The following is a 23,003-nucleotide window of genomic DNA, read 5'->3' on the forward strand; positions in this document are numbered from 1 at the left end:
TCCACTCAGTTTTCAGGTCACCCTCAAAGATATTTGAACCCAGATATATACTGCTTACAGAGCAGACTGTGCATCAAAGAAGCTAGCCAACTGTTTAGAGTTAGTCTTGCTCTGTCACTATTAGTTATTAATCATGCTTGAGTTTCCCCCAGACATACAGTTTCCTTCCAGACATCTGCATGGGAATTACATTTACAACCTTCTGCGACAGGAGAGGAAAACTGTACAACCATTTTAAGACCCTTAGAATAACATGAATACATCTGACATTGTTATGGCTGATTATTATGGCGGGAAACCCCACTTCTCTGAGGACTTTAACATGTACCCCCAAGAGGCTTCCTTGACAATGTTTGACTGCATTCTAAAATGGCTGACTAGAGATTGTGGGATATTTACTGCTGCCTGTTGAAAAGAGCTTAGCCTTGTTTCCACACAATCAAGGTGCTACGGCACTGCAGTGCACTCGCCTGTATGGGTCATTGCAAGAACGTCCCATGACCTAGATACATAAGTGAGAGACAATCTGGACAAACTATTTAGAGATGTAATACAACACAGCCTTATTACTTTATAAACATTTTATTTGTAAAAAACAAAAGTCACAAAATCACAAATCAAATCACTCAAATCAATCACTCAAATCAAATCAGGCTATTTCTATGGTGATAAATCCTGATATGTAAACATTTGGTCGGTTTGACGATAAGTCATGATAAAGATGAAGCTGAAGATAAAGTGAGTGTATTCATACCAAGCACAAGTCAATCATAGTATAATATAGCATTCAGCAGCGGTGAATCAGACATTTGCTCACATTGTGTCCTTTCTCCCAGCTCTAAGTGTAGGTCTTCCTTTCAATGAATGACTGACCCATAAACAGTGTTCACATTTGATAATGGAATGGTTCTTGCTGACAGCATTGGACATGTAGCTCCTCTGTATGCAAAAGGGTTCTATTTATCAGAAATAAAATCATGTAATGATGGAAAATATTTCACCTTGAACTAACCACTTGCTAAACTTGTCTTACCAGTGTCCAATTCCATTGGGAGTAAATGAGTCTCACAAAACAGCTAGTATGTTATGGCAAAGACATATTGTAGACAATAAAAACAAAACAGCAATATAAACAACAACACAAATCAATTGTCTTATTTTGCGGGGCATTCAGACATCCAGCCCTGAATGCATCCAGGGTGTTTCTGATGGACATCCAAGCAAGGGTCTTGAATGTCCTTCCATTGAAGTTCTGTTTGTGTCTTTGCTGTTGTTCTTCCCCTTGGCTTTGGTTAGGAGTCACCCTTAGGTACAGATCTAGGATCAGCATACAATCCCCAGATCCTAACTATCACCATGAGGAGAGGAACAACACACAACTGACCCTAGATCAGTGTCTATACAGTGGGAGGGACTCAATCCACCCCCTCCTCCTCCTCCTCGTCTACACTCCTCCTCTTCCTCCTCCAGGGGGTCGCTGGCGCTCCGACACTCGATAACCATGCATGTTGCCATGGTTACTGCATGAGGACGTCAGGCTCGATGTTGAAGAGCAGGTCGTCGTTGCCGCGCCTCACCTCCAGCAGCAGAGCGGTCTCCTCCGTCAGCGCCCCCTGCAGGTCAGCCGTGGTCATCAGCGGGCGGCCGTTCAGCTTCACAATGATGTCGCCGTCTCTGATGCCTCCTCTGAGAAAGGAGGGAAATTCGGTGGGATTGTGTAAATGATTAGGACAAAATGTTTGCACTCATCTGGCTACAATAGTCCAAATCATTTGTGCACCAAGAAAAGGAAGATTTAGATTTAGAAGTAAATTTTTTAAAGAAACATCAAAACCACTGGATGTCAATGCACCCTTTGTTGATGATGAGAAGGAAAGGCTAACATGGCTTGTGAAGTACTCTCAGCTCAGTACTACATTCATCAAGTGTCAGAAGGCCGCACACTGTATTCGATGTGGCTGGGACCTACTTTTGGGCAGGTGAGTGAGGCACCACTTCATGGACATAGATGCCACTGCTGACATCAGGAAAGTCTGGGTTCTGCTGCTTCAGCTCCTCAACCAGCCTACACACACACACACACACACACACACACACCCACACACACACACACACACCCCCACCCACCCACCCACACCCACACACACCCACCCACCCACCCACCCACCCACACACACACACACACACACACACACACACACACACACACACACACACACACACACACACACACACACACACACAGTAGTTAGGTATGGAGGCACATCGTTATTTGGTTGAACTGCCAGTATCATCATCATTGTCATCATATCATCATCATCATGATCATCATCATCATCATTCTGCTTATATAAGACTTACGCTTGTGTGATGGTGAGCATCCTTATTCCAATGAACCGTTTCTTCACTGATCTCACTTCTGTAAGAGAATAAATATATTTACACAGATGTTGAGGTAAAAGCAGCATCTGTCATTGATGAACAGCACCTGAGGTTTTGCACTGCTCAATCCAAAAGTTAGCAAGATCATTATACGTAAATCCATTGTAAGCTATGGCCAAAAGATGATTCATGCTTTTCATGATATTCACCCTATGTTGTTTTGAATTAGAATATAATCAAGAGGTTTTAGTCAGTTTGGGGTGTTGGTGTAGGCCTACCTTTACCTTTGCCCTGTTTGTCCATTGATTCATTGAGGAAGCGTGTGATCCTGTCAGAAGGGATAGCAAAGGAGATGCCAGCTGCCACCTTCAGGGTGTTGATGCCAATCACTTCACCATCCTGATAGCACAGACAGACAGGGGGACATACTGTCCTGTAAGATCTGGCACACAGCTGCCCCAACTCAACGCCATCAATGAAGAAATGGGGAGCACTTACCAAATTGACGAGAGGTCCACCTGAATTCCCATACTGAAAGAGTAATAAAACAATCAATCAATCAATCAACTATAAGATTGCGATTCAGATCCAAAAAAGACGGGTCATTCACATATGGGTCATTAGTAATTTCCTTGTGCATTGAAGTTGCATAGTTTTAGTGAGTAAAATCTTGAGCTTGAGCTTTATATGATCAAAACAGACGGCTACATACTGGATTCTGAGTTGAGTCTGAGTGTGAATTGGGTAGGATTTGTAGTCATATTGAGTGTCTCACGTTGATGATGGCGTCAGTCTGGATGTAGTCCATGTCAGAGTCTTTGATGCCCAGCTCCTTCCCGTCTCTCTGGGCCGTGCTCACTATCCCTGTGGTAACCGTGTTCTGGAGGGCGAAGGGGCTGCCAATGGCAACCACAAACTCCCCCGGTCTCAGGTCAGCAGAATGGCCCAGCAACAGGACTTGTAATTTTTTCTGAGAGGAGAGACAGAGATGGAGGAGTGGGAGGGAGGGAGGGAGGGAGGGAGTTGGAGATGGGGAGGGAGGGAGAGAGGGAAGGAAGGCGTGATATTAGATGGAGAGAAGGAGAGAGGAGGGTGGAGGTCGAAAGGCAAAAGAAGGAGAGAGGGAGGGAGAAATGTGGTTAAGTAAAAACACATGCTCACGAGATGGATAGTGCAAGAGATAGAGAGAAAGAGAGAGAGAGTGCTGTGACGGAATTCTTTAAGGTGGAGTGCTCACGCATCGCCTTGTCTTTCTCACTCTAAGGTCCATTGTTTGGGACTTTTGCTGATGGACAACTTGTGTAATAGGGATGGTCTCCCTCTCTCACAAAATCCCCCTACATATCCCTAGAATGGTAGGGCTGTGTAATGAACAGTGCACCTGAACCTAAACCATTCAGCCTCACCCTAGGGGGGAGTGTGTGGTTTCACTACGCCTCATTAATCCTATCATAAACATGACTTGACAGACACCAGTTGTACTGTAACTATTCACCACTCCAGACTTCTGGCCCTAATTAAATATCCATTCCATGACTCATTATATTAATGGAATTACCCCCATTTTTGAACAACACGCCCTTCCCATAATATTGAACAAAACAACTGTTATACGAACCAGAACATAATAATAAACACACTATCTGACCTTTTCCATCCAACAGTCACTGCATCATCATCCTTTCACTAAGCATCAAGTCTGGTGTGGATATCTCATAGAGAGTCTGGTGTGGATCTCATAGAGAGTCTGGTGTGGATCTCATAGAGAGGTGCTCTTCAAAACAATGAATAAAAGGTTTGTTGTAGTGGTCCTATACACAAGAATGTGCCCAAGGCAAAATAAGACAGATGTCATCTGAAAATGAATGATATCATTTCTGTCAATCGTATGAACTACAATAGTGCTTTAGTGTCTGCCCAGCAATCCAGAGCCATTAGTACATGTACTATGATCTCTGTTTGAGATTTAGAATGTTCATGGCCACCATGATGGCATCAAGAGTTCCATGATAATTGCCTTCTATAATACGCTGGTAAAGTGGAATGTCACTGGAGATACCCAAACAAGCTTGCAATGCTGTAACACTAACACTGAGAATGCTGATATTTGGCTGTCAAACTTGATCCCATTGTCATAAAATCGACTTGTGTTCATGATTTCACTTTCCTCATCATCCCAGAAACAGAGACAGTGTGAAAACTGAGGAGGTGAGAATATTTATTTTCAAAAATTGATTTTCAGCTATATTAGTGAGTGGTCACGTTAGCCAAGTTACTTGTACCAGTACCAGTATTGTCTCAAATATCAAATAAAAATGTGTTACACGCTAAGAAAATAGCTAAAATAGCTATATTTACAAGTCTCCTATGGAGCTTCCAATACAAACTTGCGATGTTTGTCCCCAGACAGCTTCGTTGTCATGATAATCTTTGATTATTCATGATTGTGATTCAATCACTTTACCAGTGTATTAGAATGTCATTTAGAATGTGATTGTCATGGAACGTTTGGGGTCAAGAAGGAGTATAGTTGGCCAAACTCTGCATATTCATCAGGGGAGGTTGGTTGATATGGAAATCAGAGGACGGGCTCATTGTAATGCATGGAATGGAATTAGGAATGGTATCACATGTTTGATACCATTCTATGCATTACAATAAGCCCGTCCTCAGATTTCTACCTCCACCAGCCTCCACTGCTATTCATGGTTCTGAAGCAAACATGACCTCTAAGTTCAATGAGATATTACTGTAAAATGACTCTCTGTCTCACCAGTGGGTTGACTTTGATGGTGGCGATGTCAGACTTCTTGTCGATGTCTTTGATGGTGGCCTCGTACACGTCACCATTGTGCATCTGTACTTTCAGCTGCTGGCGGCCCGACACAGGCGTTGTGCTGGATACTACGTGGGCATTGGTCACGATCAGACCTGTCTCTGACATCACAAATCCTGAACCGCTGGACAATGGAACATTCCGCCCGAACAGTGGGTGTCTAGGGTCAAGAGATCAACATGGGGTGTCACAGGCAGTGACTATGGCCATAATTCAATCAATTGCAGATAGTGGTTAAGTGAACTGCAGGTTCACTCAGAATGTTTACTCTGTATTCTGTCCTGGCATCAATGTCTATGAGAGAGGAACAGCTTGTGGGTTGTGTCTTACATTGTGTATTCATACTATTTTAATACAATGTGGGTTGCCTATCCACAATTTATTGATTTGGAGCCTACAGTATTAACCTGACAACAAGGGCAAGTTTGGATATAAGCATAGAATTACTGTATACCAGTGGAGGCTGGTAGATGAAGAAATAGGAGGACGGGCTCATTGTAATACATGGAATGGAATTCATTACAATGAGTCCATCCTCCGATTTCTACCTCCATCAGCAATTATATAAAAAACACACATTACCTGAGGAAGAGTTCTATGTGCACCACAGCAGGAGCGATCTTCTCCACCACATCAGCTATGAAGTTGAACTTGAACCTCGCACTGATGGGGTTAGAAGTACCTATACTAGCAGGAAGAAATACTCATGTTAGTAAGAAAGCCACTCCTCTCCTTTACCATTACATACATATTCAAGTACAAAGACAGATCCACTGAGCAGATCATTATACAAACCAAATCAAGGTTTGATTATATTAAGCCTGAAGATTATATTTAGCTCGAGGTGTGGCCAAAGACATTTGTCCAACTCCGGTCAGACAATAACGTTCAATTCTATTCTATTAAAAAGTGGTTGGCTATAGCGGAGGCTGGTGGAGGTAGAAATCATCAATCAAGAGAATGGGTTCATTGTCATGCATGAAATGGAATCAGGAATGGTATCAAACAGTTTCATACCATTCCTTATTCCATTCCATGCATTACAATCCCATTTTACCTCCACCAGCCTCCACTGATTGTCTACTGTATTAATAGCAGCATGGATTACATACTTATTTGTGTACCCTACACAGCACTACTTTTCCCTTTCATACCCACCCCTTCCTAAAGCCCCCCTCAGTAATTTGGTAGAAAAACGAAAAATCTGCTGCTCTGGGCCATGAAAGTGCGGTGGTGGGGCGCAGCAGTACACTGATGGTAATAACTGATGGTTATTTCCAGCTCATGGTGGAACAGCGGCATTTTCCTCAGCTGACCGCGGTTTCCTATGACTGCCTTGGCTACAGATCTAGCATCAGCTCCACCCAGCTCCCCCAAGCAAAATCATTTCAAGTCAGGCGAAAAGGGAGAAAACTGACCTAAAAATCTGTTTCTACATGTGGGTTACTGTGACCGCCTTTGGCATCTGAACAATCACGTTGCAGTTCCCTTTTTAGAGTTTGGAGTGCAAACAGTCAACATGGCCTGGAACAACCCGGTGCTGTGCTAGTGACCGAAATATAGATATCATGGTGTTCACTTACTCACATTTATTACATATCTATTCAATATCTATTACATCTTTATTACACATTTATTATCTATGATCAGTAGAGTATGTGTGCAAGGAACCAATAATTACACAATATCAAGAGAAAAAAGAGGAATTATGCTATTAGGTTGTAAACTTAGCTTCTTTCTGGGTTTCAGGGATAAACAGTAAGACCATTCATTTGTATCAATGCACAAACATGAACTTCAAACATTGAGCTATGCTAACTCTGGAGTTAAAGATGCAAGCTAAGGGAATCTTGGGGGCATATTTCAACACAACAAAATTGTCCTCTTTGGTCGACTAACCAAGCATTAAAGGAAACCAGCTGATGGCACAATCTTGGCAGTGCCACTGGAAAACCAACCAAGCTATTATTCTGAGTTGTGCGGGATGGCCAATAATGATGACTTTCCTTTCGTCTGTCTGTGCGCCAGAATCCTTTACAATTTTAGTTTCAACCTCAGTGATGCAATGCAAATCTATGTGATAGATAAATCCTGGAAAGTGTGGTTTGGAATGAAGAACAGTTTGAAGATGCTTTTGGAGAGGGGGCAGGCAATTTGATGATAAGAGAAATGTGAGTTTAGGTCTTAGTAATAATATTAAGAACACATCAGGAAAATGTATATATGCATCTAAGAAGTAAATACAACATGTTTTATTTCCTAACTCAAGTATCCCACCACTCAATAGAGGAAATGACCTTCAAGAATAACAAAGAAACCTTGAGTAATTTGCCAGTCTAGGAGATTATGGAATCTGTCATCTCTCTTAATAAACACCCTAATTGGCTTGACTTGGATGACTTGAAACAATGATAGGATTAAGGGCAGAAACCTCATCAGTCATCCATATCCCTCTCCAACAATTAACTCTGTTTACCCAGTCTTTGAAATGCTTCAATGGCACTGGCAGTCACATGTTCTCAAGCTCTGACACACAATAAAGACCCTTCTGATCAAAGACATGGCAAATAGGATACGCCATGACTCTCTGCTCTGCTAGAGGACTTCCTGTAGTGTGCACATCTCCGTGTAAGGACTCAGTGATTTACCATCATGTCTTTAGTCTTTACCATCATGCTCTGGGGTCAAGTAGCCCCTATAGTCACAGATCTAACTAAATCTTCCAAAATCCTACACTAACCATTAGTGAGGAAAACTCCAAAGTGACTCAAGACCAATGTGTATAAGGGGAACTACCCCTAACCCTAACCCCCCCCTGTGCTCCACATTGTACAATGGAACTCTGTTTCCCTCATCAGGGTAATAGTGCTCCTCCAGTCTGTTCTGCAGTAGCCTGGAGGCTGCATCTCACCTCTATTTGTTCTGTGTACAGTGGTTCCTCTCTAAGCATGTTCACACTCCATTTAGTTCACACACGCACGCACGCAGGCACTCACATACGCACACACACACACACACACACACACACACACACACACACACACACACGTGTGTATAAGTTTGAAGATGATGCTGTGAACGGTTGACGTTCGGCAAGCTGCTGCAACTTTTTGTGTGCAGAACGTTTCTGCTAATATTTCTTATGACCACCAAGCACTTTTGGACATTTGAGCGAATTCTACTTACCATAACTATGATCTACCGCACCTGGATCCTGACTCTGTACCGCTCGCCAACACACCTGGACAATTACCCGGTAAGCGACGGCACAAACGGCGGAGAGGGAGGAGATCTGCCATTCTAGTGAGGCTGAGACGCCATGAGAACTGTCCCCCCGTTTCCGAGTATTCTCCTTGCCAATGTCGAGTCACTGGACAATAAGCTGGACGAACTTAGAGGGAGGATAACTTTCCAACGGGACATAAGGGATTGCAATGTTCTTGGTGAATCAGGATGGCTATTCAATTCATCGACAGGACTCAACAATAGACTTGGGCAAGCGCATGGGGGGAGGGGTGTGCTTCATGATCAACAACAACTGGTGTGCTGATGTGGAGACAGTCTCAACCTTTTGTACTCCCGACCTGGTGTACATGATGTTAAAATCAAGACCTTTCTATCTACTACAGGAAATCTCATCTGTTGTCATTCCTGCCGTCTACATCCCACCTCAGGCCGACATTGCTATTGCACTCAAAGAACTGTACGGAATAGTTAACAAGCAGGAAACGGCACATCCAGAGGCCGCTTTTGTGGCTGGGGACTTCAGTCAACCAGAGGAGAGTTCTACCTAGGTTCCATCAACACATCTCCTGCCCTACACGAGTGGACTACACACTAGATCACTTCTGCTCTCCCTTTCGGGATGGTTACAAGGCCATCCCCTGACCCCCTTCAGTAAATCTGATCACACCTCTATCCTGTTGTTACCAGCCTACATGCAGAGGCTGAAACAAACAGCACCAGTGACGCGAGTTGTTCATCGTTGGAGTGACTAATCAGATTCTATGCTTCAGGATTGTTTTGATTCCACTAACTGGGACTTGTTCGGGGTCTCCGCAGACAATAACATCAACAAATTCACAGATACAGTCACTGGTTTCCTGACGAGCTCAACAGCTTTTACGTTCAGTTTGAGGACAACAACATCAAGCCCCTCACAAAGGCTCTCGCTGCTCACGAGGATAGTGTGCTATTGATTACTGCGGCTGACGTGAGTAAGGCTTTTAAGCATGTCAACACCCACAAAGCAGCCGGCCCAGACGTCATCCCTGGCCGTGTCCTCAGAGCATGCGCTGACCTTTCTCTGTCCCAGTCTGCAATCCCCATCTTGCACTCACGTCTGTCATCATGAAGTGCTTTGAGAGGCGGGTTATGATCCACATCAACTCCACACTACCTGCCACACTGGACCCACTTCAATTTGCATACCTCCCTAACAGATCCACTGATGACGCCATTGCTTTCATCCTGCACACTGACGTATCCCGCCTGAACAAGAGAGATATCTATGTGAGAATTCTGTTCATTGACTACAGTTCAGCATTCAATACCATAGTCCCCCCCAAGCTTGTCACCAAGCTCAGGGACCTGGGTCTTAACACCTCCCTGTGTAACTGGATCCAGTGGTCACACCACACCCACACAGTGATCAGGACAGCGTCAGAGCCTGTTTTTTCCTCAGGCGGCTGAGGAAATTTGGCATGGCCCCAGATCCTCACAACCTTCCATAGGTGCACCACAGAGAGTATCCTGTCCGGCTGTATCACCGCCTGGTACGGCAGCTGCATTGCCCTTGACCGCAAGGCCGAAAAGGATGGTGAAAACGGCCCCAGCTGTGCAGGACATCTACATCTCGGCTACTCTCTGGCAAACAGCAACGGAGTATCCGGACCCAGACCAAGAGGTTCCGGGACAGCTTCTACCCGAAGGCCATAAGACTGCTCAACTCACACCACCTCATACCCACCCCCCACACCATGTAATTGTTTTTATTATTACTTAACTGTTGCAATGTTAAGGAGTTAGCATTTAATTACACTATATATGGCTGTATTCTGTGTATATGACAAATACACTTTGATTTGATTTGATTTGATTTGACATACACACGAGGTAGATGAGGATGACGCCATGTATTGACTCTAGGTTCTTGAGGGGGAGCCATATTTATTGTCCTAAACACACTTACACTTGTATATACTGTAGGGCTAAAGGGGAAACCAGGGGAACTGCCTCGTCTGGGCAGGAGAATGCTCATAAACAGAACGGACACAGGAAATGCACATAAAAATCACACAGGAAAACATACATAAACCCTGAGAAGTGAACTCATTCATACAGGAGCTGCCAGTGTTTTTTTTTATAAGGAGAAGCTGTAGTGTGGGGAGGGTTGGGGATGACGATAGAAGACCATTAGGAGACCACAGGGACTTTAAGGGTTAACCTTAATGACCCAGAGTCAGTCTGCTCTGCATATCCTGGCAGAGGCGAAGAAGGGTTTTAACACTGCATGATCCATTATGTTCCAAATAAATGGTTAACACTATTTAATAAACTATTTAAACTACAGCTGCAGGTGGAAATGTTATATATAGACCGTGGTAAACAAATTAATTATGTGCATATCTGCTGTTACTGCTTAATGTTTATGTATGGTATGTAACTATGTTTTTTGAGACACAAATGACTTACCTATGTTGGTTTCACACGGTCCTTTCTGCACCTGGTTGATAGCCGTTAGGCCTTGCTGCAGAGCCTTTCTGTTGGTCGCCTTCAGCTGACAAATGTTGCCGTACGTCTTCCCATCGCTTCCGCACACCTTCTGGCCCAATTTGCACTGGCAGAAGCCTTTGGCGAGCCGCTTGCCCGGGTGCTTGCATTCGAGTCCGTCCCCGCAGGGCAGGTCATCTTTGCGCCCGCAAGGGTCGCCTTCGCCTTGCGCGCAAACCAGGCAGCAGTTGCAGCGGTCAGGGACGTAGCCGCTGGGGCAACTCGGGCTAGGGCACGTACTCACATCGCACCGCGTTGGGCATTTTGGTTTCGGCTCGGCCCTGACCAATTCCTCGATGCAAAAGAAAACCGTGGCATACAATAGAACCTGCATCGTTTGCAATCAAGTACGACGGAATATGTGATAAACAAAAAACTTCACGAAGAAAAATGAACAAATAAAATAACAGTTTACATGGAGGTCATGTTCGTCGTAAAACGGTAACCGGTGATTTGGAAAAAGTGAATGCGCAACGGTCCACAGTTTTACACATCACTGTCCTAGTGTTGTTGAGACAAAGTTAAACTTGCAAGAGAGACATTCGTTGTGAATAACTTATAAACAGTCCTCCCTTGATCCACATTAAAAGGAAAAATACATTTCTAAAAAGACATGCATAACAGATAATGCATCACAAAATACTCGCGTAATGATACGTCTAGTCGCTGCAGTTTCTGCAACTTATTTGTGTTGATTCCGAGGAGGCTCCATTGAACTGAGTGTCAGCACAACAGTGCAGATTATTTTTCTCTCTCAGGTTTGAGAAAATTCCATATCATTTGGGTCTGCTCCTATGAAAGCGCTGTAGTTCTGGAGAGGCGGAGACCTGGCAACTCCTGGAGGCGGAGTTGGACCTCTCCACCCTTCCATCATATTCAGCACGAATATTGTCATCATCATCATACCCTGCGATGATGCATGACTTGAAAATTAACTTAGTTGTTAGAACATTGCCACTGTGATGCACATCATCACCTCCCATGCCAACACCCAATTCAGTTGGGACCAAAAAAAAGCCCAATTGAATTTGTGCAACGATGTAACTATTCTGTTTTCACAGACTGTGGCATGCAGTCAGTCACAAGTACTTGGTTTTCCTTTAAAAACATTGAGTAATTCATTCCTCAGATGTGGATGTGATGGCATGTTTATTTACAGGCCTCCATGTAAGGACAATTTAAGATGACCAGTCCAGCCGGTTGGCTGGTTCCTGCAGATGTTGGTCTGTTTTTAGCACATATTTTTCTCTGGCTGCTAAAGGGGAATGGACATATCATGGGTAGGGTAATACATGTTTGTTTGGGTAGAGAAGAGGGGTGTCGAACAAGTCATATGTATTTCACGGACCGTTGGCATGTTTATTTGAAAGCCCAACGTCAATCACTGTTGGCACTTGGGAGGAAACACTGGGGCCCTTTGTTCTGATGAAATACGTCCACTGAGTTTGTGGTTAATGGTGGATATAGCACTTGGTGATATTTTTATTAGTCTTAAGCATACTTTCTGTGTTTTGCTTAGGCCTGAAAGACTAAATTGTGACTAAAATGTCATATTACTACAAAATACTCATTATAGTGTTTTAGTACAATTCGCCCTCTCCTTTTTTTTTATTTTATTTTTTACAACATTTCAATGGTGAAGCTATTGAAGCATGATTTGTTTACATTTCACAGTGGAGCATATTGTTCATCTGGAAAGCCTTTGAAGTGTTTCATGTTTGTGATTCCACTGTCAGGTGTCTCTTTCACTGTTCCTCCATCTGGTGAGCAGGGGAGGCTGGTGGAGGTAGAAATCAGAGGAGGGGCTCCTTGTAACAAGTGTTTGATACCATTCCTTATTCCATTCCATGCATTACAATGAGCCCATCCTCTGATATCTACCTCCACCAGCCTCCCACGATTTATACCTCCACCAGACATTATGGGGGCATTTTAGAAGCACTTGCTCACACACACACACACACACACACACACACACACACACACACACACACACACACACACACACACACACACACACAGTACATAAATGCTTTGAGATGGTTTATTTTAGCATATGTATGATAAAAATAGCATCACAGTGATTATCAGATTGTCAGCAAAAACAACCAGGGAACAAAGAAGAAACATTCTTGGCACATCATTCCACATTTGATCCATGCTTCCTTTTTAGTATTATTGATATGAAAATAAGTAATTCTGGAAATCAGCTGAGCAGTCAATGTAGTCGTTACTGTCACAAAGTAATTCACTCCACTATAACCTGCAACTAGGCCCAGACTAGACCTTCGCTATGTTTCAATCAGTGGAGGCATGTGGAGTTAGTGTTTGATACCATTCCTCATTCCATTCCATGCATTACATTAAGCCCGTCCTACGATTTATACCTCCACCAGCCTCCACTAGTTTCAATCATGTTGTCTTAATTCTGTATCCTTCCTTGATCTGACATGACCTGATTGGTGAAAGCAATGCAATGAAAAGCTTGCTTGGACCAATCCATTCATGTTAGATCAGTGACTACTTCAAGAAAGGAATGAAGGAAGGAAGCATTTCTAGAATATGGGAACAAGGCCATACTGTAGTCTGATGATTCATCCCTTATGTCAACATCATGGCATTCTCTCCGACCAAAGTCATCATTAAGACAACAGATACATGTTTCATTATCTCTATATGGATGCTTATTGTACGTGTGATTTATATATGACGTGATTTATATGTTGAAGACAGTAACGCACAGGACACTGATTGGCCGAATCACATTAATAATCAGCGGTGGTTTAAACATTTCAAAATTACATATTTACACTGGTTTCAATTGAGCATGCAATGTCTACTTGGTAACGGTTCTTTCATCACAAGTGGACAGTTGTGAGCTGCTCACTGACATTCAAGTGCCTCTCTTCAACCCTGCTCCTGCAGACCCACAGGATTGAGAAACACTGACTTAAGATGTTGCTTGTTTAGTTTTGTTCTCGCGTCCATTTGCCTTGTACTGTGAGGTGCTACGATAGTGCTGATCTGGCGCCAGGTTGATCCGGCGGACGTTGAGATCGGCGGCGAAGGCCCGGGCTTTCTGGTAGAAGAAGAGTGAGAGCTCACGGTCAACCAGAAAGTTGTGGTAGATAGTAGCCAATCGGGTACAGAGCTCTAGCTGGGACTTCTTGTTGCCCAGGTCCATGGCTGCAGCCAAGGCCAGGTGGTAGTACCCTGCTGCGTCAAACGGGTCCTATAGGTCCAAAGGTCAAAGGTTAGAGGTCAGAGTTGAAGTTAGAACTCGTCGTTAGAGGACCGTTAAAGCTGTTTTGGTTTGTGAAACAATGTTAGTCCGTTTTTATATGTAGCTGAGGAATCACAATATAACATGTTAGTACATGCAGAATATGGCTCTAGCTCCCCCATATTTACATGACTTCCAAAGGTGTTGGGGGTAAATTCCTATTTCAATGGCTGTAAGTGGAACTCAACAAGGAATTTCACCAGAAGAATGCAAGAATATTCTATTCTATGTGTTAAAAATAACAAAAATAAAAGCCACAAAGTCTATTTGTAAATAGCTTTAGTTTGAGTCTTTTACCTTCAGATCATAGAAGATGATGTCCCCAAGTGTCTGATAGACCCTGACGTAGTACAGGGTCTCCTCGTCAAACTGCAGGGGCGTGGGGCAGAGGGAGAGGGTCTTTAGGTAGTAGTGTTCAGCCAGCTCAAACTGCCCCAGGCAGTGGTATAGGGTGGCCAGTCTGTGGTAGGCCACTCGCTCATTCAGATGATCTCCTAAAGGAAGAAACAAAAGAAAAACAAAACATGCCCAATATCATTATTTATTAGTTGTTCTTTGGAAAACAGCTTTAACCAGATAAAGATGACAAAATAATGATCAGGTTATGAATGTTTACCCTACTATATTTGAGCAAAATCAGGAGTTGAGTGGACATTTGTCTGAACAAACTACAGCAAAGGGCCATAAGGCTGATCAGTCTGAAGTTATATGGTTCTGTCTGACACCTGGTGGTCTTGGGTAGGTATGTAAAGTGATAGTTGTCATGAGTCTTCCCTGTGTATGTGTGTGTGTGTGTGTGTGTGTGTGTGTGTGTGTGTGTGTGTGTGTGTGTGTGTGTGTGTGTGTGTGTGTGTGTGTGTGTGTGTGTGTGTGTGCGTGTGTCCTACCCAGAGTAACACTGATATCCAGGGCTGCCTGAGCGAACTCCACTGCCTCCCCATACTGCTTGAGCTGCAGCAGGAGATGCACCAGCTTATTGGACAACCTCAGTCTGGCCTCAATACTACTAGTCTTCACAGCAATGGGCAGAGCTCGGTCCTGCAACATACACACACATTGTTGTAAGCACACTCATGTACACACACACACACACACACACACACACGCACACACACACACACACACACACACACACACACAGTCTCACCCTGTAGAAGCACACTGCCTTCTCTCTCTCCTTGATGCCGTTGAAGAAGACATCCCCCGCAGCCTCCAACAGCTGCAGTATAAAGTGTGTGTCTCCAGTATTGAGGCCAACGTCCTGAGCCACCTGGGGAACAGAGGAGGAGGAATAGGAGTCAATCAGGGGAGGCTTTGGAGGTAGAAATCAGAGAATGAGGAATGGTATCACGTGTGTTTTTCATTTCTCATTTCGTTCCACACATTACAATGAGCCTAACCCTAACCCTAACCCGATTTCCACCTCCACCAGCCTCCACCAGCTTTCAAAATCAGGGCAGATGATCATGACAACCTGCTAGCTAGCAAAGCTCTTCAGAGTATCCCGTATCGAATGATGTCACTTTGGCGCTTAGATGGGCAACCCTTTTTAATGAGGTAAGCTGGAGTCTGACCTGTATGTAGAGGTCGACCAGTTCGTTCTGGCCCAGGATGTGGTAGATCTTGCCAGCCTGCAACCATGCGTAGGCCTCCTTCTCCCTCTGGCCCATGTCGATGAAAATCCCCAGGCTTCGCTTGGTGTAGTCCAGGGCTGACCGGTACGCCCTGAATACACAAACCCACAAAACATAAACATCAACATAAACATAAATTAATGGATGAACACATCCATCCCCCTACTCCAGTAATCACTGATCTAACATGATTGGATTAGCCAAAGCAAGCTTTCCACCCTGTGGGTACACTAAATGTAAAGGAAAAAGGAAGTATCTATGCATTTTAAGGTTATTCAAACAGGGCTCTTATTCTCTAGAGTTTGCCCTCTGACCCTGGGTTGCCCTCTGACCTCTCTGTGCCCTGGCTGAGGTAGAGCTGGCTGATGGTCTGCTGGACATCCCCCTCCTGACCCCTGTCCTCCAGGCTGCTCAGCAGGACCAGTTGGTGCTCGTTATAGATGATACACTGGGCCTCGTCTGGGCACACCACCCTGTACAGGTGGCATAGACGCCGCGTGGCACTCAGCTGGCCTGGTGCAGACAGAGACAATATGGAGTCTGGTTAACATGGCTGTTTGTGTGTGTGTGTGTGTGTGTGTGTGTGTGTGTGTGTGTGTGTGTGTGTGTGTGCGTGTGCGTGTGCGTGTGCGTGTGCGTGTGCGTGTGCGTGTGTGTGTGTGTGTATGGGTGTATGTGTGTGTCTGTGTATGTGTAGTAAATCAGGGCACAGACACAGGCTTCTTTCTATTCTATATTTGTCATGTCACTTTAATGGGAAAAATGCAAATATGAAAGATACTGTTTCCATTTCATAATCACAGGTTCATAACCACAGGTATGACAGTACTATATTTCTCTCATACCACAGATGGTTGTTTCAGCTGGGTGGTGGTACAAGTTGAAGTGTGAGAATAGTTTGTGTGGCCTGGCCTAAATAGTTTGTGTGATCTAGCACCATAGCCCACAGTGCACACATATGGCCATGTCGGCATGGGTTCGATTCCTGCCCATGCCCTGCAGACATATCCTTTCCTCCTTACTTTCCTGTCTTTCTCCACTATCTCTATCCAATACAACTCTGTGCTCTCTCTAGACGCAGACCACAAGAGGCCCCTGTCAGCTATTGGAACAAAATATTTGAAACATCTCTAACCCAAATAAGCTTGAGGAAAAAGCCACTGAATACATATTAATCTTAAACAATAAACAAATGACACACTCAATCAAAAATCAAGGTAACACGTAAATTGCCTTTATACCTGTGTATTGTCATTGTAACAACTTTGTATGTGTTATTACATAGTCATTTGGTTATAGCATGGTATACTTTATTCCCTTATGCAAATACAAAGCAATCACTAATGTACTATGTAATGATATGTTAGTCAATGTTGTAAGTAGAGTAATTACAGAGTTACTACACAGGTATAGGGGCAACAATGTGAAGTGTGACAAAATCAATAACACAATTGTGGTTATACTAGCAAGAGAACATTTCACTTACTGTCTAAATGGTTGGACTTAATAGCCATCAGTAGGGCCCACTCATAATAGATCTTGCCTCTCTCTAGGAACCCCTGGTCCAGGTAGTGCTGCCCCAGCTCCAACAGCACAGTGATGAAGTTCACCTCATGGCCCTCTCCCTCCAGCTCAGAGAACAGCTCCACAGCCCCAGCCAGGTGGGTCTCTGCTAACCCTTTAGCCCCGGCCTTCAGACACAGCAGCCCCAGGTTAGCCATAGCCACCGCCCAGTTGTGCCTGTCCTCAAACTCCTCACACACGTCTATGGCTGCCTGGTAGCTCTCTGCTGCCCTCCGGAGGTCGCCAGCACAGCAGAGGGCTACGCCCCGCATGTTAAGAACCAGGCCTTCCTGTGGCGTGGTGCAGTGTTCAGGCATGGAGGCCAACACAGAGTCCAGGATGTCCAATGATACGCTGGCTTGGCTGTTACAGATGTGGAGCCAGGCCAACCAGATGAGGGCACTGTTGCATTCGGGTACACTGATAGAGGAGGGTGAGGATGATGATGATGATGAAGGCCTGCGGTCTATGAGGGTGTGCATGGAGCGTACAGCCTGTTCCAGCATGCCATGCTTCTGAAACAGCTGAGATAGGCAGAGTGTGAGGGCCTGGGTCAAAGTATGGTCACCTCCTCCTTCCCCAGTGAAAGAGAGGGCTCGGTGCAGATATGGAGCCGCTTGAGCCGGAATGGAGACCTCTTGCTTCCGCATCCCATAGAGTCTAGTTGTGTTCTCCAGCACTAGCCCCACTCCACTCAGGCAGTCAGTTAGCCTAGCGGAGGGATGTAGCGAGGCCCTCCTGGCTGAACTGACACTGAGGTGAGGTAGGCAGAGCTTGCTGTAGAGCTTCCCCAGGCTGAGGAAGCCATGGCTGGGGGTGACACTCCGGGTCCCTGGAGGTTCCGCTGAGAGATCCAGCAGCCTCTCCACGAACGGCACCGCACTGGCACCCTCGCCCTGCCTCCAATGGTGCTTAGCCAATAGGAAACAGGCACGGGCTTCAGCCATTTTGTTGTGGGCCAGGACGGCCTTCTTCAAGATGTACTTGAGGACCTCAGGGTCATTCTCAATGCTGGATGCACAGTCAGGGAGGCCCATGAGAAGAGCAGCGATACGCTCTGACAGGGCAAAGTACTTCTCCATGTTCTTCTGCATGAGATAGATCACCGCCAGGTTAGTGTAGATGCTAGCTAGCAGCAGCATGTCTGTGAAGCCGTCTCTGGGGACACTGAGGGCCTCCTCATAGTAGACCCTGGCCTGGGAGAACTTACACCGACCAGCGCACAGCTTCCCCAGCAGGAAACACAGTCGGCTCTGGGACCAATGGAGTCTCTTCTTTCTCGCCGTCTCCCTGGCAACACCCAGGTAGGCCACAACCAGCTCATCGTCATCGTCCGTATGGCCATCGAAGGAGGAGAGGAGGAGTTCTGGAGTGAGCCTGTAGAGGGCGCCAAACTCTGGCTTGTACTCGCTGCCGTCCAAGAAGGAGAGGAGAGGGAGGAAGCTGTCGTGGCTGGAGCCTTCCTCTACTGGGTGGACTGGGAACCGAGGGGGCTCAGGTGTTGCAACCACAGGGGGCTCGCCTGGGTCCTCCAACAGACTGTTGGAGGTGACATTCCCCTTTCCCTCACTTAGAATCTCCTCTATTTTCCTCTTTAGTTCTGCTTGTTGTTGAGCATCCACGCTGCCAGAGAAGCCATCTGCAAATGATCAGATGAGGGTTAATAATTACCATGTCGAAATGAGCAAAGAGATGAGAAATGAATCATTGTTACAGTATGGCTCAATAGCTTTCCAGAAAAACATAACATGGTGTCTAAACCAATGAAAACTAAAGACAATTTGTGTGTAGATACAGAACCAACAATACACCCTACTTTGAGGTGGTTCCTTTGAAGAATCCTGTTGATTGATCAGATCTGTTGATAGCAAGATGGATAAATCATGAATTAATAACAAGATGGATAGATACATAAATCAATACCAAAACACCAAGCCGTAAATAAGAACAAGCTGCATATGCTGGCTAATGTTCACCAGAAAAAGCCTCCAAGCATTTGTGTCTTACCAAGTTTGTAGACAGAGCCAACATCGTTTTGGGAAGTTTTCTTCAGCAAGGCGATAGTCTCCTCTTTCATCTGCTCTTCTTTCAGGTTGAAAAAACACCTCTCCTCTTTGTCCAGAAAGATGTCCCATGCCCTGAAAAGGTTTGATAAAACAAAACAGATACTATTTTGAGAGATAGTGGCACAATAATCTCACAAAGTCAAACTCTCAGATTCTGAGTTCCGGGATTTGTGGCATATGTGACACATTTTTATGCAAAACATGGAGGACTACCTGCATTTGTGTGCATGTATAACTTGATTTGGATGTAATGAACTTCTAATGAGTAGTGAAGATCAAACATCATGGTTCAGTCTATACAGATGACAGCACACTTACTCACAAATGGTATCGTCAGGTTTCACCAGGCTTGTCTTGACCAGGCCCATCTCTCCTGTCCCCTCCAGCCTCCCTGTGAACCAATCAAAGCAGGACACCAGCAGTCCCACAATGATGATGCGGTCACCAGGCTCCAGGCTGAGCTCATCTGGCCCCTCTGCATCATACTCTGCAGTGACTACACAGGAGCCTTTGGCTGGCAGGGGGAGGAGAGGGGACAGGGGGAGGAGAGGGGGCAGGGGGGAGAGAGAGGACAGGGGGAGGAGAGGGGACAGAGGGAGGAGAGGGGGCAGGGGTAGGAGGGGACAACGGGAGGAGAGGGGACAGGGGGAGGAGAGGGGGCAGAGGGAGGAGAGGGGGCAGGGGGAGGAGAGAACATTACCATTGTTTCCCTGCCTAAGAATGTGTATGTTATGGAATACAATTTTGCCCTGGGGCTCACTAAAGTTCAATTCATTCCAAACAAAACTCTACTTACCAAACTGGTAGGGAAAGCCACATGCTGGCTTGCCACTACCAACTAAGATGTTCTCCGCACATGATTTTAGAAACCATCTGCAGGGAGAAAGGAACAAAACATGTAGCATGTAAAAGTGTTCTATTCTCATGCCCCAAAATTAGTAGGTCTACATTTGCAATGAAGATTACAGTACAGACAGAGATGGTGTATTCACTCACTGGTGGAAGGAAATAACAGGCTCCAGGGCAGGTTTGGCCTTGGTCCCCCGGGCCCCATCCCCCAGGGCCAGCACAGTCCACCCTGAGCCCAGGAACGGAGGCTCGAACAGGGCTATGTCCCCCTGCTCCAGGTACAGGTCACTGCCGGACGTGGAGCTGTCAAACATCTGGTTGGCACTGCAGCTGGCGAAGAAGGACCCTGCAGGAGTAAACAGTGGTACTGCATTTACAAAGGGTATATGTGACGGGTGGGGTTCGAAGACCCAAGCGTCTACCATTGGGCCAAGAGGACATCCTCAATGTCTGAGGGAGACACTTTAGATGTTTGAGTTTAGATGTCTCAGGCAGGGCTACCACAACATTTAACTTCCACAACATTTAATTTAACCAACAACATTTAACTTCATAACATAATCACTTCATGTTCAGTAGATTTTCACTTCCGGTTGATTTATCAAATGAAGTACTACTGTGCATTCTGAAGACACTAAACAATGTGTACGAAGTTAGAAAGGCCTGTCCAAAAGGCCTGTCAGATGTGTGAGTGTCCTGTGAGAGTAAATTAGGGGAGGCCAATGAGCCCGTCATCCGACTTTTACCTCTACCAGCCTCCACTGGAGTGAATGGGTGAGCAGCTGTGCTATTGTCACCTACCCTCTTGCATGAGGATGCCTATGTACATGAGGTTGAGGGTCCCCTCCTGGATGGAGATCTCTATGCCCACGTCCTCCTGGTCCAGTGAGCTCAGCCAGAACCTCTGGTCCAGAAGCAGGTTCTCCATACACTGACCCAGGAAGCCTTGCAAGCACAGGTCCAAGTGTCAACATTAACTCTTTACTTTAAATATGTATATATTCAAGCTGCAATTGTAAATAAGAATGTGTTCTTAATTGACTCGCTTGGTTAAATAACAGTTGATGCTAGAAGCAAAATTTAGGCATTTTCCCAGGCACAGATTAATCCTAGAACTGGATTGCTTGAGGATGCTTTTTAGTCTAGGATTAGCCCTAACCCTAACCCTCTGTGTCCAAGAAACCTGCCCTTAGATTATTTGTATTCAGAACAACCATTGTCTCCTCTTATTTGTTTGCCTTTATGATAAACAACATACCCATTGTGAAATAGGTGGTGAACTTCCATATTTCCTCAAATGTGTTAAACGTGACGAATATGATGTTTTCTTCACTGTTGATGGAGACCAGACGAGCCGAGAGTTCCTACAGCGCAGGAGAGAAGAACATAGATAGATAGATAGATAGATAGATAGATAGATAGATAGGTAGATAGATAGATAGATAGATAGATAGATAGATAGGTAGATAGATAGATAGATAGATAGATAGATAGATAGATAGATAGATAGATAGATAGATAGATGAAAATTAGGTTCACAGCCCATTACGTCACAACACACAACACAGTACAGTAGCAACATCACAACACATCAACGTAACAACATAAACATGAACAAGTGAGGTGAACATATGCCTAATGATGATGAGACAATACTCTTTACCCTCATTTACACTGGGCTACAGAACCAAACTGAGCTGAGGCGAGCTGAGCTGTACTGGGCTTACCTGGTAACACATCCACTATAGTTGCTATAACAGTGCTAGGAAGGACAATGTGAAAGGAAAATATCAGCATAGTATGGTTTGTGTCGGCCCTGTAGTGAATAAAACCCCAATGACTCACAAACTTCACCTTGCTTCTTAGTTTTATTCAAGGTTGTGAAATCTAAGAATAAGATCATTTGATAAACACAAACAACTGATAACCAAACCAGTAGGTCTTTCACTGAGCACTTCAAACGCAAGACTGATAAAATGGATGATAAAGAACCAGAACGTTTATTTTCTCTAACTTTGCACAAGTACAATAAGACCACAGAGAAGTTTGATAAGGCATGTTGACAGGGTGGGGTGTGCAGTGCCAGAACGAGGATGTGTTGTAGCAAATAGTGGGGTGGAGTAGCTTGCCCTACGCAGGGATCTAACTAACGACCTTCCGCTTGCCAACCAGCTGCCCTAGCTACTGGGACCAAGAGAGTGAACTCCCTTGGTGGAGATGCTAATGGCCTTATACAGGGTTGTTACTGTATTTTTAAATAACCCATATAACAACTTAAAGGGCAGGTTTCCTGGACCTGGATTAAACCTGGTACTAGACTAAAAAGCATTTTCAATGGAGAGCTACCATAGAAAGGCTTAATCGAAGTTCAGGGAACCACCCCAAAAAGTGTCTTGGTGTGTCAACTGTTGTGAGGGTATGTGGTTGATCACAGAAATATGATTTTAGAATGAACTATCCCTTTAACACAGCAGTAGAGGTATACACAGGTAATGGGGTCCTCCTACCGTGAAGAGAGCGCTGACCTCCACACTGTCAGCCTCCAGAATGCGCAGCTTCCCCCTGAGCACTTCCTGTGAACCCTCGTCAGCAGAGAGTCGGTCAGGGCCCTCCACCAT

The 23,003-nt window shown here is 45.0% G+C and overlaps 2 protein-coding genes across 4 annotated transcripts; both read right to left on the reverse strand.

Annotated features, from left to right (window-relative positions):
• Nucleotides 1–575: 575 nt before the first annotated feature.
• On the reverse strand, nucleotides 576–11,426 carry htra3b (HtrA serine peptidase 3b). Of its 3 annotated transcripts, none has more exons than XM_083667140.1 (9): nucleotides 10,913–11,426; nucleotides 5,801–5,900; nucleotides 5,156–5,378; nucleotides 3,158–3,352; nucleotides 2,881–2,913; nucleotides 2,667–2,781; nucleotides 2,362–2,419; nucleotides 1,970–2,065; nucleotides 576–1,686 (listed from the first exon to the last, which is right to left on the reverse strand). In XM_083667140.1, the coding sequence occupies exons 1-9, from the start codon at nucleotides 11,322–11,324 to the stop codon at nucleotides 1,518–1,520; spliced, it is 1,401 nt and encodes a 466-aa protein (XP_083523266.1). In that variant the 5' UTR covers nucleotides 11,325–11,426; the 3' UTR covers nucleotides 576–1,517. The 3 variants fall into 3 exon arrangements, with proteins under 3 accessions (XP_083523266.1, XP_083523265.1, XP_083523264.1); XM_083667139.1 differs by having other exon boundaries at nucleotides 2,661–2,781; XM_083667138.1 differs by having other exon boundaries at nucleotides 2,667–2,913.
• A 1,612-nt stretch (nucleotides 11,427–13,038) lies between these two features.
• Nucleotides 13,039–23,003, reverse strand: sh3tc1 (SH3 domain and tetratricopeptide repeats 1; the record flags this gene model as incomplete). Its single annotated transcript, XM_083667597.1, has 15 exons — nucleotides 13,039–14,222; nucleotides 14,571–14,767; nucleotides 15,161–15,311; nucleotides 15,421–15,543; nucleotides 15,848–15,998; nucleotides 16,240–16,420; nucleotides 17,394–19,109; nucleotides 19,287–19,328; nucleotides 19,478–19,608; nucleotides 19,855–20,050; nucleotides 20,333–20,409; nucleotides 20,533–20,731; nucleotides 21,187–21,330; nucleotides 21,644–21,749; nucleotides 22,893–23,003. The coding sequence occupies 15 exons, from the start codon at nucleotides 23,001–23,003 to the stop codon at nucleotides 13,941–13,943; spliced, it is 3,807 nt and encodes a 1,268-aa protein (XP_083523723.1). The 3' UTR covers nucleotides 13,039–13,940.

This window comes from Argentina silus (genome assembly GCF_951799395.1).
Source record: "Argentina silus genome assembly, chromosome: 1".
Classification (NCBI taxonomy): Eukaryota; Metazoa; Chordata; class Actinopteri; order Argentiniformes; family Argentinidae; genus Argentina; species Argentina silus.

Excerpts from the sequence above, each read along its gene's own strand:
- htra3b (XM_083667138.1), bottom strand. The coding sequence starts at position 11,324 with ATGCAGGTTCTATTGTATGCCACGGTTTTCTTTTGCATCGAGGAATTG. Across the intron at positions 5,901-10,912 it reads ACCGTGTGAAACCAACATAG|GTACTTCTAACCCCATCAGT; the intron begins GTAAGTCATTTG and ends CTGCTAGTATAG. Across the intron at positions 5,379-5,800 it reads CACATAGAACTCTTCCTCAG|ACACCCACTGTTCGGGCGGA; the intron begins GTAATGTGTGTT and ends TCTTGACCCTAG.